This window comes from Entelurus aequoreus, linkage group LG21, assembly GCF_033978785.1.
Source record: "Entelurus aequoreus isolate RoL-2023_Sb linkage group LG21, RoL_Eaeq_v1.1, whole genome shotgun sequence".
Classification (NCBI taxonomy): Eukaryota; Metazoa; Chordata; class Actinopteri; order Syngnathiformes; family Syngnathidae; genus Entelurus; species Entelurus aequoreus.
The window spans coordinates 1885921-1903534 of NC_084751.1; the positions used below are offsets into that span (position 1 = coordinate 1885921).

Here is a 17614-nt window from a genome sequence, read left to right on the forward strand (position 1 = left end):
AAAAAAACAATTTTTTTTGCACGTGCTATCAAGCTTAAATGAGCAATTTTTTTTTTTTTGGACAAACGTTTCAATCCGAAAAATGTCACTGGCTTCTCTTGTCCAGTGTTTGCTCGCCTGTCTGTGTTTGTGTGTCTTCTTTGTGGATACAGCACCTCCCTGCAGAATTTCCAAGGCTACGTTACATTTCTGTGCAAATCCCAGATCCTCTCCCGGGTTCTAAAAGGCCTGTCAGGAAGTCTTCACCGACGCCGCTAAACACGGAAGATCTTGCTAGAAGAGTGGAAAGAGTTCCAGAGGAGGGTCTTGAAAGGTGGTCACGGTTGGGGAAAAGGTGCAAGATGGATAGGAATGTGCTCTTCCGACACATGGGACGTGCGCACATGTGAACTTTGAAGCCCGCGGAGGGGTTAAGAGGCATGAGGGTGCTTCAGGAGGATGGATGACCTTTTGGCAGGTTGCTAGCGACCCCACTGGGGGTCAGAGTGCACCCCCGAGACACTTGGGGAAGATGTCTCCTTTGAGCGGGGAGATTTATCACGGCCACCTGGAGTAACTTATCACCGCTCGCCTCGCTTGTCTTCCTCTGCACTTTGGACGATAAGTCGTGGAGATTGAATGACCGTCAGGCTGGGAAGATGCTGGAACAAGCCTGCCGATTGGGGCAATTTCGATTTTTTTATTTTTTTTATTTTTTTTTACCGACCTCAAATCATGTTTTCCACCAATGGCATTTACTCTTGAATGCAACTCTGTCCCCTCTTAATTTACAGTCGCCTTGTTTCCTGACTCGTCGACTTTTCAACAACACACAACAGTAAAAAAAAAAAAAAAAAGGTGACGGAAGCAATACAATCTAAATAACCTGCACCTTTTCCCAGGCATGGCCATACAAACAAAATTAAAATACAAAAACATGATTTAAAAAAAAAGTACTAAGCTGGGCAAAATGAGGTAAAAAAATAAATAAATCATTATACAAAAAATGACTGTTTAATTAAGATGTAATAGTTAAACAAACAACAAATACATAAATAAATACATAACAATTTCCATTTTAAATGCTTTAAAATGATGCTAAAATATAATTTCTTAATTAGTTTGCTATGTAATATAAAATATATATTATATAAATATTTTATTTACTACTCCAGTAGGAAAGGAATTCATGATTTCCATTTTAAATGCTTTAAAATGATGCCAACATATAATTTTGTAATTAATTTGCCATGTAATATATGAAATATATTGTTATATAAAAAAAAAAAATTATTTACTACTACAGTAGGAAAGGAATTGATCATTTCCATTTTAAATGCTTGAAAATGATGACAAAATATAATTTCTTAATTCATTTGCCATGTAATATATAATATGTTATTATATAAATAATTTATTCATTTACTACTACAGTAGGAAAATAATTCATATTTTCCATTTTAAATGCTTTAAGATTATGCCAAAATATAATTTCTTAATTAATTTGCCATGTAATATATAGTATATTATAAAAAAAATGTATTTATTTACTACTACAGTAAGAAAGGAATTCATAATTTTCATTTTAAATGCTTTAAAATTAATGCAAAATATAATTTCGTAGTTAATTTGCCCTGTAATGTATAATATGTATATATTATGTTATATAAATAATTGATTTACTACTACATTAGAAAAGGAATTCATAATTTCCATTTTAAATTATTTAAAATTATGCCAAAATATAATTTCTTAATTAGTTTGCTATGTAATATAAAATATATATCATATATTATATACATTTTTTATTTACTACTCCAGTAGGAAAGGAATTCATAATTTCCATTTCATATGCTTTAAAATTATGCCAAAATATAATTTCTTAGTTCATTTGCCATGTAACATATAATATATATTATTATATGTTATATAAATAATTTATTTATTTACTACTACAGTAGGAAAGGAATTCATAATTTCAATTTTAAATGGTTTAAAATTATGCCAAAAATATATTTTCTTAGTTCATTTTCCATGTAATATATATTATGTTATATAAATAATTTATTTATTTACTACTACAGTAGGAAAGGAATTCATAATTTCCATTTTAAATGCTTTAAAATTATCCCAAAATATAATTTCTTAGTTCATTTGCCATGTAATATATAACATATATTATATATTATTATATGTTGTATAAATTATTTATGTATGTACTACTACAGTAGGAAAGGAATTCATAATTTCCATTTTAAATGCTTTAAAATTATGCCAAAATATAATTTCTTAGTTAATTTGCCATGTAATATATAACATATAATATATATTATTATATGTTGTATAAATTATTTATGTATGTACTACTACAGTAGGAAAGGAATTCATAATTTCCATTTTAAATGCTTTAAAATTATGCCAAAATATAATTTATTAATTAATTCGCCATGTAACATATAATATATTATATTAATAATGTATTTATTTACTACTACAGTAGAAAAGGAATTCATAATTTCCATTTTAAATGCTTTGAAATTATGCCAAAATATTATTTATTAATTAATTTGCCATGTAATATATAATATATAATTGTATATATTATATACAAAATTTATTTATTTACTACTACAGTGGAAAGGAATTCATATGGCCCTGTTCCTGGGTGGATGTTGCGTGACAGGAAGGGTTGTGGGTTTATCATTGTGCAATGCAGTCTGCTGAAAATGATGGAAAACGTCACTACTACCATAAAACGCCATCTGGCGGCTAAAATGGATGGCGCACCCCCCACAATTTGTCACGTTTCATGTGTCAGAGAAACCGTGACAAATTATACTAAAAGAATCTCCTTCCTACTGTATGTTTTGTTGCCACATAGCATTGCTTCAGCACATAGTGACTCATACCTTTTGTTGCAAATAACATCTACCGTAAATTCCAGACTAAAAGCCGCAACTTTCTTTCTACACTTTGAACCCTGCGGCATATAAGACGAAGCGGGTCATTTATGGATTTTTCTTCGCTGGAGCCCATAATACAAATAATTGTATAAAGAAAAACACTGAGAGGGTGTTTTATTGTTTGTGCTATGGCGCCATCTTTTTGACGAGTTCGCTCACTGCAGGTGTGGCCGTGTCCTTCCATTTATCGGAAGTTTTTTTTAACCATACCATAACCGTACTGGTACCGTATCGCTTCAGATGTGCCTATACCGAATCATAAATGTCATTTATTATTGTCATTATTTTCATTTTTTATTGCTAATGATTGATCAACAAGAAAGAAAAGAAAACAGATAAATAGCCATTTGAAAGAAAAAAAGTTTTCATTTTGTTTCGCCTACATGGAGGCCATGCATGTATAGTCGTGATCAAAAGTTTACATACACTTGTAAAGAGTTTTCAATCATTTCTACAACTCTTATTTTTTTGTGATAGAGTGATTGGAGCACATACTTGTTTGTCACAAAAAACATTCATGAAGTTTGCTTCTTTTATTAATTTATTATGGATCTACTGAAAATGTGAGCAAATGTGCTGGGTCAAAAGTATACATACAGCAATGTTAATATTTGCTTACATGTCCCTTGGCAAGTTTCACTGCAATAAGGCGTTTTTGGTAGCCATCCACAAGCTTCTGCTTGAATTGTTGAGCACTCCTCTTGACAAAATTGGTGCAGTTCAGCTAAATGTGTTGGTTTTCTGACATGGACTTGTTTCTTCAGCATTGTCCACATTTTTAAGTCAGGACTTTGGGAAGGCCATTCTAAAACCTTAATTCTAGCCTGTTTTAACCATTCCTTTACCACTTTTGACGTGTGTTTGGGGTCATTGTCCTGTTGGAACACCCGACTGCACCCAAGACCCAACCTCTAGGCTGATGATTTTAGGTTGTCCTAAAGAATTTGGAGGTAATCCTCCTTTTTCAGTGTCCCATTTAAAGCACCAGTTCCATTGGCAGCAAAACAGGCCCAGAGCATAATACTACCACCACCATGCTTGATGGTAGGAATTGTGTTCCTGGGATTAAAGGCCTCACCTTTTCTCCTCCAAACATATTACTGGGTATTGTGGCCAAACAGCTCCATTTTTGTTTCATCTGACCACAGAACTTTCCTCCAGAAGGTCTTATCTTTGTCCATGTGATGTCAGATGAGACAAAAATGGAGCTGTTTGGCCACAATACCCAGCAATATGTTTGGAGGAGAAAAGGTGAGGCCTTTAATCCCAGGAACACCAATTCCTACCGTCAAGCATGGTGGTGGTAGTATGCTCTGGGCCTGTTTTGCTGCCAATGGAACTGGTGCTTTACAGAGAGTAAATGGGACAATGAAAAAGGAGGATTACGTCCAAATTCTTCAGGACAACCTAAAATCATCAGCCCGGAGGTTGGGTCTTGGGCGCAGTTGGGTGTTCCAACAGGACAATGACCCCAAACACACGTCAAAAGTGGTAAAGGAATGGCTAAATCAGGCTAGAATTAAGGTTTTAGAATGGCCTTCCCAAAGTCCTGACTTAAACGTGTGGACAATGCTGAAGAAACAAGTCCATGTCAGAAAACCAACACATTTAGCTGAACTGCACCAATTTTGTCAAGAGGAGTGGTCAAAAATTCAAGCAGGAGCTTGTGGATGGCTACCAAAAGTGCCTTATTGCAGTGAAACTTGCCAAGGGACATGTAACCAAATTTTAACAATGCTGTATGTATACTTTTGACCCAGCAGATTTTCAGTCGACCCATAATAAATTCATAAAAGAACCAAACTTCATGAATGTTTTTTGTGACCAACAAGTATGTGTTCCAATCACTCTATCACAAAGAAAACAAGAGTTGTAGAAATGATTGGAAACTCAAGACAGCCATGACATTATGTTCTTTACACGTGTATGTCAACTTTTGACCACGACTGTATATCCATGACACAGTTAAGCTTAATAATAAGCATTTAAATATGGAAAAAGTCAGTATTTATTAAGAGGTCCATTCATGTTTGTTTACAGGAGCCCATAATGATATTCTATATGTTTTTTGCCAGACCACCCAATCCTCACACGCCGTGTGTATGAGGAATGAGAAGACCCTGTGTCAACTTCATGAAGGAAACAGGAATTAAGTGGCCAGAAGATAACATTTGAGAAGTCAAACCAAAAAAGCAGCTGGTCAGCTCGGCAAACGCTAGCATCGGGCAGATAATGTGCAGAAATGTCACTGTAGCACAAACAGAATGTTGATGTGTGTCATTGTGTGTTTTGTTGTGGTGGAGACCAGCCTGTGGAATGTGTGTGGGGAGTGGAGATCGGATTTCGGGGTGACCTTGAATGCGCCTCGGAGCTGACACGGCACAGTCTGTTTGTGGACCTTTTTTTTTTTTTTAAGGAAGTTGAAATTGTCTTCTAGGCTGCATCCGTATTGCTATTTTTTTTGTCATGGTAGTAAAGTCTGCGCATAACGAGCATATTCTAAAAGTAAGGACTTGATTGGATGATTACATGATGATGTCATTTATACACAATAATGACATAAACATCACATTACTATATTATAATAATATTTTAAGAAAAGCTATGGTAAGGGTACATTTAGGGATGTCCGATAATATCGGACTGCTGATATTATCAGCCGATAAATGCTTTAAAATGTGATATCGGAAATTATCGGTATCGGTTTCAAAAAGTAAAATGTATGACTTTTTGTGTGCATGGACGTAGGGAGAAGTACAGAGCGCCAATAAAACTTAAAGGCACTGCCTTTGCGTGCCGGCCCAGTCACATAATATCCACGGCTTTTCACACACACAAGTGAATGCAAATCATACTTGGTCAACAGCCATACAGGTCACACTGAAGGTACCCGTATAAACAACTTTAACACTGTTACAAATATGCGCCACACTGTGAACCCACACCAAACAAGAATGACAAACACATTTCGGGAGAACATCCGCACCGTAACACAACATAAACACAACAGAACAAATACCCAGAACCCCTTGCAGCACTAACTCTTCCGGGACGCTACAATATACACCCCCCAACCCCGCCCACCTCAACCTCCTCATGCTCTCTCAGGGAGAGCATGTCCCAAATTCCAAGCTGCTGTTTTGAGGCATGTTTAAAAAAAATAATGCACTTTGTGACTTCAATAATAAATATGGCAGTGCCATATTGGCATTTTTTTCCATAACTTGAGTTGATTTATTTTGGAAAACCTTGTTACATTGTTTAATGCATCCAGCTGGGCATCACAACAAAATTAGGCATCATAATGTGTTAATTCCACGACTGTATATATCGGTATCGGTAATTAAGAGTTGGACAATATCGGAATATCGGATATCGGCAAAAAAGCCATTATCAGACATCTCTAGGTAGATAATCTCCAAGCGTATCTTCTTTAGTCTTGATCACTTCACTCTGTATGCTTTCATTAAGTAGTCCATGTTTGGTGGGAACCCTGGGTTAGGGTTTGAAGAGTTTCAATTTAAGGTTTGGGTCTCCAGGCAGGGTTTCTAATTAGGGTTCAGGTTAGAAACAACAGTTTCCAGTGAGGGTTTGAAATTGGGGTTTAAATCTACAGTTTGGGTTTCAAAATAAGGTTTCCATTTAGGGTTCAATTTTGCAGTCTTAAATGGTGGTTTGAAGTCTAAAGCGAGGGTTTGATGTCATATTGGGGTTTTCCCAATTTCAAATTGGGTTTAGGGTTGCAAGTGTGGGTTTCCCATCAGGGTTCAGGTTTAAAATGATGTTTCCAGTTTGAGCTAAGGTTTCATATTAGTGTTTCCAGTACGGAATTTAAATTGGGGTTGGAGTTTCAACTTGGGGTTTTCAATTAAGGTGAGATTTTCCAGGTAGGATATCAAATTGGGGTTTAGGTCTCAGGTTAGGTTTGACTTTCTATTTAGGTTTAGTGCAGAGTTTGTCAATTACATTTGTCCAAAGTACACTATAAGAAGCCAGTATTTTAAAAAGAAAAATATATATATACACTACCGTTCAAAAGTTTGGGGTCACCCAAACAATTTTGTGGCATAGTCTTCATTTCTAAGAACAAGAATAGACTGTCGAGTTTCAGATGAAAGTTCTCTTTTTCTGGCCATTTTGAGCGTTTAATTGACCCCACAAATGTGATGCTCCAGAAACTCAATCTGCTCAAAGGAAGGTCAGTTTTGTAGCTTCTGTAACGAGCTCAACTGTTTTCAGATGTGTGAACATGATTGCACAAGGGTTTTCTAATCACCAATTAGCCTTCTGAGCCAATGAGCAAACACATTGTACCATTAGAACACTGGAGTGATATTTGCTGGAAATGGGCCTCTATACACCTATGTAGATATTGCACCAAAAAGCAGACATTTGCAGCTAGAATAGTCATTTACCACATTAGCAATGTATAGAGAGTATTTCTTTAAAGTTAAGACTAGTTTAAAGTTATCTTCATTGAAAAGTACAGTGCTTTTCCTTCAAAAATAAGGACATTTCAATGTGACCCCAAACTTTTGAACGGTAGTGTGTATGTATATATATATATATATATATATATATATATATATATATATATATGTATGTATGTATGTATGTGTGTGTGTGTGTGTGTGTGTGTGTGTGTGTGTGTGTGTGTGTGTGTGTGTGTGTGTGTGTGTGTGTGTGTGTATGTGTATATATATATATATATATATATATATATATATATATATATATATATATATATATATATATATATATATATATATATATATATATTTATTTATTTATTTATTTATTTATTTATTTATATATATATATATATATATATATATATATATATATATATATATATATATATATATATATATATATATATATATATATATATATATATATATATATATAACACTTTTCACATTGCCGGCCCATTATGGGGTATTGTGTGCAGAATTTTGAGGGGAAAAAATCCTCAAGTCTTGTTGAATACAATGCCACACACCTAGCTTTGGGCAGTTTGGCCCATTCCTCTTTGCGGCACCTGTCAATCTCAGGTTGGATTGAAACTTTGGTTTTCATTCAGGATGTCATGTGATTTTTTTTTACTAATAAATTTGCAATATAAAAACAAAACAAAAAAAACAATACTTTTCACATTGTCATTATGGGGTACTGTGTGTACATTTTTAAGGACAAAATTAATATATTCCATTTTGAATAAGGCCATAAAATAACAAAAAAGTGAAGCACTGTGAAACTTTGTACTGTAACTAAACCTGGGAAAACATCGGGTGAAAATATTCATCACAAAACTAATTGCATCGTAAAGAAGCTGATGTATGGTATTGTATCTGTCCTTGATTCCTCCTCCCACTGCTTGTTTTTTCCATTTTAAATCCGCTAATGGAAAATTACGCTCTATTGTCTCAACATCATGTGACTTTATTAGTCATCAACAAGTCCTGAGTTGCGTTGCAGTGTGCGTCAGAGTGATAAAAATAAGGAGTACTGGCCTGATAAAGTAGTACTTTGTATGGGGATCATTCCTCCCTTCTTTAAACAAAATACCTTTCCAGCCTCCCTGTGCGTTCTCACTGATAAACATGCAAAATGTATCTAAAAAGGCTTCATTCCCGTTTTTGTTGTTTTGGTGCAGAGCATGTGATCATCCCCCCTGTGTCGGCTGCTATTAGAATGTGTTGCAGTGTGCATTGTGTCCACTAGAGAGTGCTATAGCATCAATAGTACAAGTCGTCAACAGGTGGTAAAAACGTTAGGTGATGAATGAGACTGTGTTGTTCTAAGCTTTACTCCTTCTGTCTCTCTGTGTGTGGTCAGCCAACCTGTTGGACTCCATGCTGCTGAGGAATGGCTGGAAGGGCGAGTCGGAGCGCAGGTCGGAGGCGAGCGGCGGCGGCGGCAGCAGCAGCGCAGCGAGCGCCACAGTCAGCAACATGCTGTGGTGTCACTGCAACCGCCATTGCCCCGAGGACTCTGTCAACAACACCTGCATGTATGCTAACACACACACACACGTTTATTTATATTGCACGACGTAGCTGCAACAGAACCGATGTTGTCGTAGCGCTAAGGGGAAAAATGCTGAGACAGCATTAAAAGGTTTGGATTTCAGCTGAGTCGCAACATTTTAAAGTGCATATAGAGGTAGATAAAGATGCTGGATGCTGACCACACTCACACACACACATATACAGCTAGTGCCATCTTGGGGAGGTATTTAAATACATCCATTGGAAGTTGACTACAGCCACGGCTGTGAATGCCAATACTATTTGACCCACCATCCATCCATCCATTTTCTACCGCTTGTCCCTTTCGGGGTCACGGGGGGTGCTGGAGCCTATCTCAGCTGCATTCGGGTGGAAGGCGGGGTACACCCTGGACAAGTCGCCACCTCATCACAGGGCCAACACAGATAGACAGACAACATTCACACACTAGGGCCAATTTAGTGTTGCCAATCAACCTATCCCCAGGTGCATGTCTTTGGTTATTAATTAATTAACACAGAGGCTGTCAAACAATTAAAATATATTTAGTTGGAATTCATCACATATTGTCCATAGTTAACTTAGAAATTATTGTGATTAATCACAAATAAGTTGTTTTTTTTCTTAATTAAATGTACACTCAACATGGGACGAGATCATTTGTTTGGCAAATATTTGTTTATTAAACATTATGCTTGCTAGACATTTTTGCGTCTGGGGTCTGAATCCAGTCCCTTAAGGCTCTCTCTTTTTCCCATTTTGAAATTTGAACCAAAAAATAAACACAACACTTTTGTTTTTGCTCCCATTTTTCATGAGTTCAACTCCAAGATCTAAAACTTTGACTATGTACGCCAGACCTGGGCATTCTGCGGCCCACGGGCCGCATCCGGCCCTTTGTGCGTCCCTGTCCGGCCCGCGTGAGGCCAATTATAAATTACAAAATACATTTTAAAAAGTATCTATGTCGAGTGTGCAATACAACGGTGCTGCTTTTGTTTTGAAAATCGTTATTTGTATTACTTCCGTGTGGACGTATGCGTGTGCGTGATTGTGTGTGAATGTGAACAGCTGCAATCACAAATTACAAAATAAAGTTAAAAAAACATCTATGTCGTGCGCGCAATACAACTGTGCTGCTTTTATTTTGAAAAGTATTATTTATGGGCGTGTGTCAGTGTGTAACCTGCGAGTGAAGGTGCACATGCAGCGACAAGTGATGCACGCTTTACACCCACAACGCTAAAAAGAGAAAAGTTGATGAGGAATGGCGTGTTTTCAAAAAGACATGGACTGCCAAGCAACGTTCCCTCTAAGGTGCGTGCCTGCGCAAATGCGCACTGCTCAAGCGTCTGCTGCGCGCAGCAAATATATGCCGCGCACCAAATCAAATCCCATCTGAATTCTAAACAAAATAAACATATTTATTCTATGGAATTATGCAATGCAACTTTGAGTGACAGTGACAACAAGCGGCCCTAACGGTGTTCGTCAACACCGTTCAATTGAACACCGTTCAATTATTGTAACGTCTATCGAGATGCTTCGAGGACAGGAATTATATCGATCACTTTATTGAGCAAAACTGTTTATATTCGGACATAACCACACCAAAAACATGAGTAAAACAATTCTATCTCGAAAAACTAGTCATTTTCTGCCGTACAAACCAGGCCAAAACCAACTTGTCATCTGTCACCAACACGCATAGCACTAAACCACTGGTGCGTTTATGGCCACACAAAAAGTCGGACAACTCAAACACCACACAAAGTTACACTATGACTCCTCAGTCATACGTGTGCTTATTTTACTGTCATTTATTATTAATGTTAATTTATTTATATTAGTCATGGAATGCTGTTACACACACTATGTTGAAGTATTACTATTATTATTAATTATTATTATTATTATTATTATTATTATTTATCTTACGGTATATATCAAAAATATTATTGAGCAAAATTTAATTGAAATATTGTCGATGTGGCCCTCCAGCAGTGCTCGGGTAGCTCATGCGGCCCCCGGTAAAAATTAATTGCCCACCCCTGATGTACGCGCTTCACTTTTTCCACATTTTGTTATATTACACTTATTCCAAAATGTTTTTCCTCAAAATTCTACACACAATGACGAGTGATTCGACGAATAATGTGAGAATGTTTTTTATTTTTATTTGTTTTATTTTTTATTTTTTTGCAACAGTATTAAAAATAAAAAAATCACATAAATATTCACAGCCCTTGCTTAGTACTTTTTTGATGCACCTTTGGCAGCGATTCATTCCTCTTTGCACGCCTCAAGCGCCATCAGGTTAGATGGGAAGCGTTGGTTTTCATTAGAGATGTCCGATAGTGGCTTTTTTGCCGATATTGTCCAACTCTTAATTACCAATTCCGATATCAACCGATACCAAAATATACAGTCGTGGAATTAACACATTATTATGCCTAATTTTGTTGTGATGCCCCGCTGGATGCATTAAACAATGTAACAAGGTTTTCCAAAATAAATCAACTCAAGTTATGGAAAAAAATGCCAACATGGCACTGCCATATTTATTATTGAAGTCACAAAGTGCATTATTTTTTTTTAACATGCCTCAAGACAGCATCTTGGAATTTGGGACATGCTCTCCCTGAGAGAGCATGGGGAGGTTGAGGTGGGGGAGGGGGGGTGTATATTGTAGCGTCCCGGAAGAGTTAGTGCTGCAAGGGGTTCTGGGTATTTGTTCTGTTGTGTTTATGTTGTGTTACGGTGTGGATGTTCTCCCGAAATGTGTTTGTCATTCTTGTTTGGTGTGGGTTCACAGTGTGGCGCATATTTGTAACAGTGTTAAAGTTGTTTATACGGTCACCCTCAGTGTGACCTGTATGGCTGTTGACCAAGTATGTGTGTGAAAAGATATTATGTGACTGGGCCGGCACGCAAAGGCAGTGCCTTTAAGGTTTATTGGCGCTCTGTACTTCTCCCTACGTCCGTGTACACAGCGGCGTTTTAAAAAGTCATACATTTTACTTTTTGAAGCCGATACCGATAATTTCCGATATTACATTTTAAAGCATTTATCGGCCTCTAGTTTTCATCCATTTTTTTGGTTTTAATACATTTCCGGAATTTTCACATTTTCACATTGTCATTATGGGGTATTGTGTGTAGAATTTTGAGGACAAAAAAAACGTATTCCATGTTGGAATAAGGCTGTTACATGTCAAAATGTGGAAAATGTGAAACACTTGTGAATATTTTGGGTTGCAATGTATACACTACATACCACACACCACCTAGTACCTAGTAAACCAGGGGTCCCCAAACTACGGCCCGCGGGCCGGATACGGCCCCCCAGCGTCCAAAATCAGGCCCGCGGGAAGTCCCAAGTTAAAAAAAAAAATATATATATATATATTTTTATTTTTTATTTTTTTTTTATTTGTCCTTACTAGTCCTTTTTTATCGTCTCTAGCCACTCAGGCAAATCATATTGTCTAAAAATGCATTTTACCATCGATAAAGTGACATGCAGCAAGTGCTCTCTTTAAGTCAATTAGTGCGCGAGGAATATATATATGTATGAATACATATATATATATATATATATATATATATATATATATATATATATATATATATATATATATATATATATATATATATATATATATATATATATATATACACATATATAGACACATATAAAGACACATATACATATATACACATATGCATATATATACACATATACATATATATATATATACCTGTATATATACTAGAGATGTCCGATAATATCGGTCTGCCGATATTATCAGCCGATAAATGCGTTAAAATGGAATATCGGAAATTATCGGTATCGTTTTTTTTATTATCAGTATCGTTTTTTTTTTTTTGTATTAAATCCACATAAAAAACACAAGATACACTTACAATTAGTGCACCAACCCAAAAAACCTCCCTTTCTTTCTGTTATTAATATTCTGGTTCCTACATTATATATCAATATATATCAATACAGTCTGCAAGGGATACAGTCCGTAAGCACACATGATTGTGCGTGCTGCTGGTCCACTAATAATACTAACCTTTAACAGTTAATTTTACACATTTTCATTAATTACTAGTTTCTATGTAACTGTTTTTATATTGTTTTACTTTCTTTTTTATTCAAGAAAATGTTTTTAATTTATTTATCTTATTTTATTTGATTCATTTTTTTTTAAAAGTACCTTATCTTCACCATACCTGGTTGTCCAACTTAGGCATAATAATGTGTTAATTCCACGACTGTATATATCGGTTGATATCGGCATCGGTTGATATCGGTATCGGTAATTAAAGCCATTATTGGACATCCCTAATATATACATGGACATATACATATATACACACACATATATACACATATACATATATACACGCACACACACACACATTTACATATATATATATATATATATATATATATATATATATATATATATATATATATATATATATATATATATATATATATATATATATATATATATATATATATATATATATATATGTGTTGGATCCACTAGGGACTGTACTTGGAGGGGGGGTTACCCACATATGCGATCCTCCCCAAGGTTTCTCATAGTCATTCACATCGACGTCCCTTGTGTGGGCTCTGTGCCGAGGATGTCGTTGTGGCTTGTGCAGCCCTTTGAGACTTTTGTGATTTAGGGCTATATAAATAAACATTGATTGATTGATTGATATATATATATATATATATATATATATATATATATATATATATACTGTTTTACCCCAATGCGGCCCCGGAGTTAAAAAGTTTGGGGACCCCTGCTATAAACTATCAACTAATTACAACTTAGAGAGGCTGGAGACGTTAGTGCATCATTTCCTGTACTTTCAGACTAATAGTGAGATTATTTCTACATGTTGACGTGAAAATATTGCCCAAAAATCTGACATTGTTGTGTAACCGATATTTTTCGAGCTGTCAGTCTAAGCTTCCAGTCTGTTTTGGTCTTTGGTTCAATCCAACCATTCAGAGCTCAGGTTGCACTTTTATTGACGTTTTCATGTTGTGCGTTGTTGTTTGTCAGGACGGACGGTTACTGCTTCACCATGGTGGATGAGGAAGGAGGTCTGGCCGTCTTCGTCACAGGCTGTCTGGGACTGGTCGGTTCCGAGTTCCAGTGCAAAGTGAGTCCACTTCAGTGTGTAAAGTACATCGTTGGCTGGTCACAGCATTAGGTACACTCACGGCATCATGTCCTCCCAAGGACACGTGGAACAGTCGCTACAGGGGAGCTCTGGCCTGCTGCATGGACCAGGACTACTGCAACCAGAAGCTGCATCCCACTCTTCCTCCTCTCCAGGCGCCAGGTACTGGTTGTTTTCTCCAGGTACTCCTTATTTCCTCCAAAAGTGGGAAGTGCAGGGCAGACTTGGAGGTGAAAGAGAAGCTGCTGGCTGGGCATGTTCTCTCACCCTCTAATGAAAAGGACAGGGTCCCCCCAGGGCCTGCTTGAGTTTCTTGCCCTGAGACGGATGTGACTTGTGTGTCCATCTGTCACTACACACACACACAAACACACACACACACACACACACACACACACACACACACACACACACACACAATGTTCCCTCCCACGCTCTCACACATGTCACCTTTATTCTGTATCAAACACATATCAGGGTTTGCATTATGGTTGTTGAGCATGTTATGATTTAGTTTTTGTGGTCATTTTCAAATAATAATAATAAAAAGTACCGTAGTTTCCGGGCTATAAGCCGCATCCACTAAATTTTAGAATAAAAATTCCTAGAGATGTCCGATAAATGCTTTAAATTGTAATATCGGAAATTATCGGTATCGTTTTTTTTATTATCGGTATCGTTTTTTTTTTTTTTTTAAATTTTTTATTAATATTTCATTTCATTTCATTCATTTTCATGTTTATTTCGAATATGTAGACAAAACAAAAACAACAAATTTTGAAAAAAAACAACAAAAAAGCCATTCAAGAATGAATAACAAAAACAACAATAATAATAATAATAATAGTAATAATAAAAAGCAAAAGAAACAAGAAATGAAAATAAACATTTAATGTAAACATATCCGAAAAGGAGTGAGAAGAAGTAAAAACTTATGTACTCCCACCCCTCTTATTACTTACTGTATGTTTAATAATAATAGTAATAATAGTATATAAAAATGTTATGTCATATAAATACATGTACACATATAAGTACGTACACATATATACATACATACACACATACATATATATATATGTCAACATAAAAAACACAAGATACACTTACAATTAGTGCACCAACCCAAAAAACCTCCCTCCCCCATTTACACTCATTCACACAAAAGGGTTGTTACTTTTTGTTATCAATATTCTGGTTCCTACATTATATATCAATATATATCAATACAGTCTGCAAGGGATACAGTCCGTAAGCACACAAGATTGTGCGTGCTGCTGGTCCACTAATAGTACTAACCTTTAACAGTTAATTTGACTCATTTTCATTAATTACTAGTTTCTATGTAACTGTTTTTATATTGTTTTACTTTCTTTTTTATTGAAGAAAATGTTTTTAATTTATTTATCTTATTTTATTTTATAATTTAAAAAAAAAAGTATCTTATCTTCACCATACCTGGTTGTCCAAATTAGGCATACTAATGTGTTAATTCCACGACTGTATATATCGGTTGATATCGGTATCGGTTGATATCGGTATCGGTAATTAAAGAGTTGGACAATATCGGAATATCAGATATCGGCAAAAAGCCATTATCGGACATCCCTAATGTTTCCTTATATTAGCTGCACTAGGCTATAAGCCGCAGATATATATACGTTGTGAAATTAGTTATTTACACTTCTTAAAGTGACACACACATCTTTGTCGTTTGACAAGTGTGTGTGTGTGTGTGTGTGTGTGTGTGTGTGTGTGTGTGTGTGTGTGTGTGTGTGTGTGTGTGTGTGTGTGTGTGTGTGTGTGTGTGTGTGGTTGTATTTCTACCTTTCTTGAGACATCAAGAAAGAAAAGTATCTTCCATATGAGGAGGTGTGAACAAGTGATGACACAAATCATGGTCCCAATACGGAAAACCATTGCATCTAATAGAGAATGTCTCATTTGCACCCCTGGTGGTGACATCTATCAAAATGAGGGTGGTCCCAAAAAGGAGGGATTTTTCAAACTGACTGTGTCGGTTTTAAAAGTGCTCCCCCCTCTGGTCAACATATGAAATAACAAGTGTGTGTAAGAAATTTAAATGCGCCCCCTTTGGCCAAAATAATTAAAAAAATAAAATAAATATGTATATAGAGACATACTGTAATAACTTGAAGTAAATAATGAAGATTAAAAAACAATTACAAACAAAACATTCTAAGAAAAAAAAAAAACTAAAAGCTTACCTTTTGTATAGTATGTATACATTATTAATGTCATAAATACAAATCTTTATATATCTAGAAAGGGTGGTCCTAAAGAGGGAGGCATTTTTCTCAGGTCTCAAGAAGGTAACAAATACAAGAATGTGTGTGTGTGTGTTCTTGTATTTATACCCTTCTTGAGACATCAAGAAGGAAAAGTAGCTTCCATATGAGGAGGTGTAACCAAGTTAGGACATAAATCATGGTCCCAATACGGAAAACCATTGCATCTAATATAGAATGTCTCATTTGCACCCCTGGTGGTGACATCTGTCAAAATGAGGGTGGTCCCAAAAAGGAGGGATTTTTCAAATTGACTTTTCAGTTTTAAAAGTGCTCCCCCTCTGGTCAACATATGAAATGACAAGTGTGTGTAAGAAATTGAAATGCGCCCGCTTTGGCCAAAATTAATAAAAAAATAAAAAAAAATAAACATGTATATAGAGATATACTGTAATAACGAAGTAAATAATGAAGATTAAAAAAGAATTACAAACAAAAAGAAACAACAAAATCTCACAATGTGTCGACTTCTTTCTTATAAATTGGGAACAATTTCTCATATTCTTTCTGTTTCTGTAATTTTGCGATATTGTCTCGTAAAATGATAACTTTTTTGAATACAAAATTGTAACATTTGTCATATAAATTCTGACTTATCACAATATTGCCAATTTTTTTGTTGTTCTTGTAAAGTAGTGCCATTTTTTGAGTAAAATTATGACTTTTGTCATAATTTTGCCAAGTAAAATTCCGATTATTATTGTAACATTGCCGAAATGTTGAAGTTTTTCTTATAAAATTGTGACTTTTGTCGAGTAAAATTACAACTGTTTTCATAATATTGCCAACAATTTTAGATTAAAAACCAATTACACACCAAAAAATTCAACAATTTTTTAAAAACTAAAATCAGTCTTTTTCTCACATTGTGTCGACTTTTTTCTTATAAAATTGGGAACAATCTTATTGCAATATTGCAATATTTTCTCGTAAAATTATTAATTTATGTAAAACGATTACTTTTTCATGCAAAATGGTGACATTTGTCATATAAAACTCTGACTTTTATCACAATATTGCAAAGTGAAATAGTGGAATTTTTTGAGTAAAATTCCGATTGTTATTATAAATTGCCAAAATGTTAAAGTTTCCTTATAAAATTGTGACTTTTGTCGAGTAAAATTACGACTGT

At 35.3% G+C, this 17614-nt stretch overlaps 1 protein-coding gene across 1 annotated transcript in view; it reads left to right on the forward strand.

Moving 5' to 3' along the window:
• bmpr1bb (bone morphogenetic protein receptor, type IBb) overlaps positions 1-17614 on the forward strand; it is a 171496-nt gene that overhangs the window by 117260 nt on the left and 36622 nt on the right. Inside the window, exons 4-6 of the mRNA XM_062032027.1 lie at positions 8781-8955; positions 14053-14152; positions 14233-14335. Coding sequence (XP_061888011.1) covers positions 8781-8955; positions 14053-14152; positions 14233-14335 — 378 coding nt within the window. The remainder of the gene's footprint in view (positions 1-8780; positions 8956-14052; positions 14153-14232; positions 14336-17614) is intronic.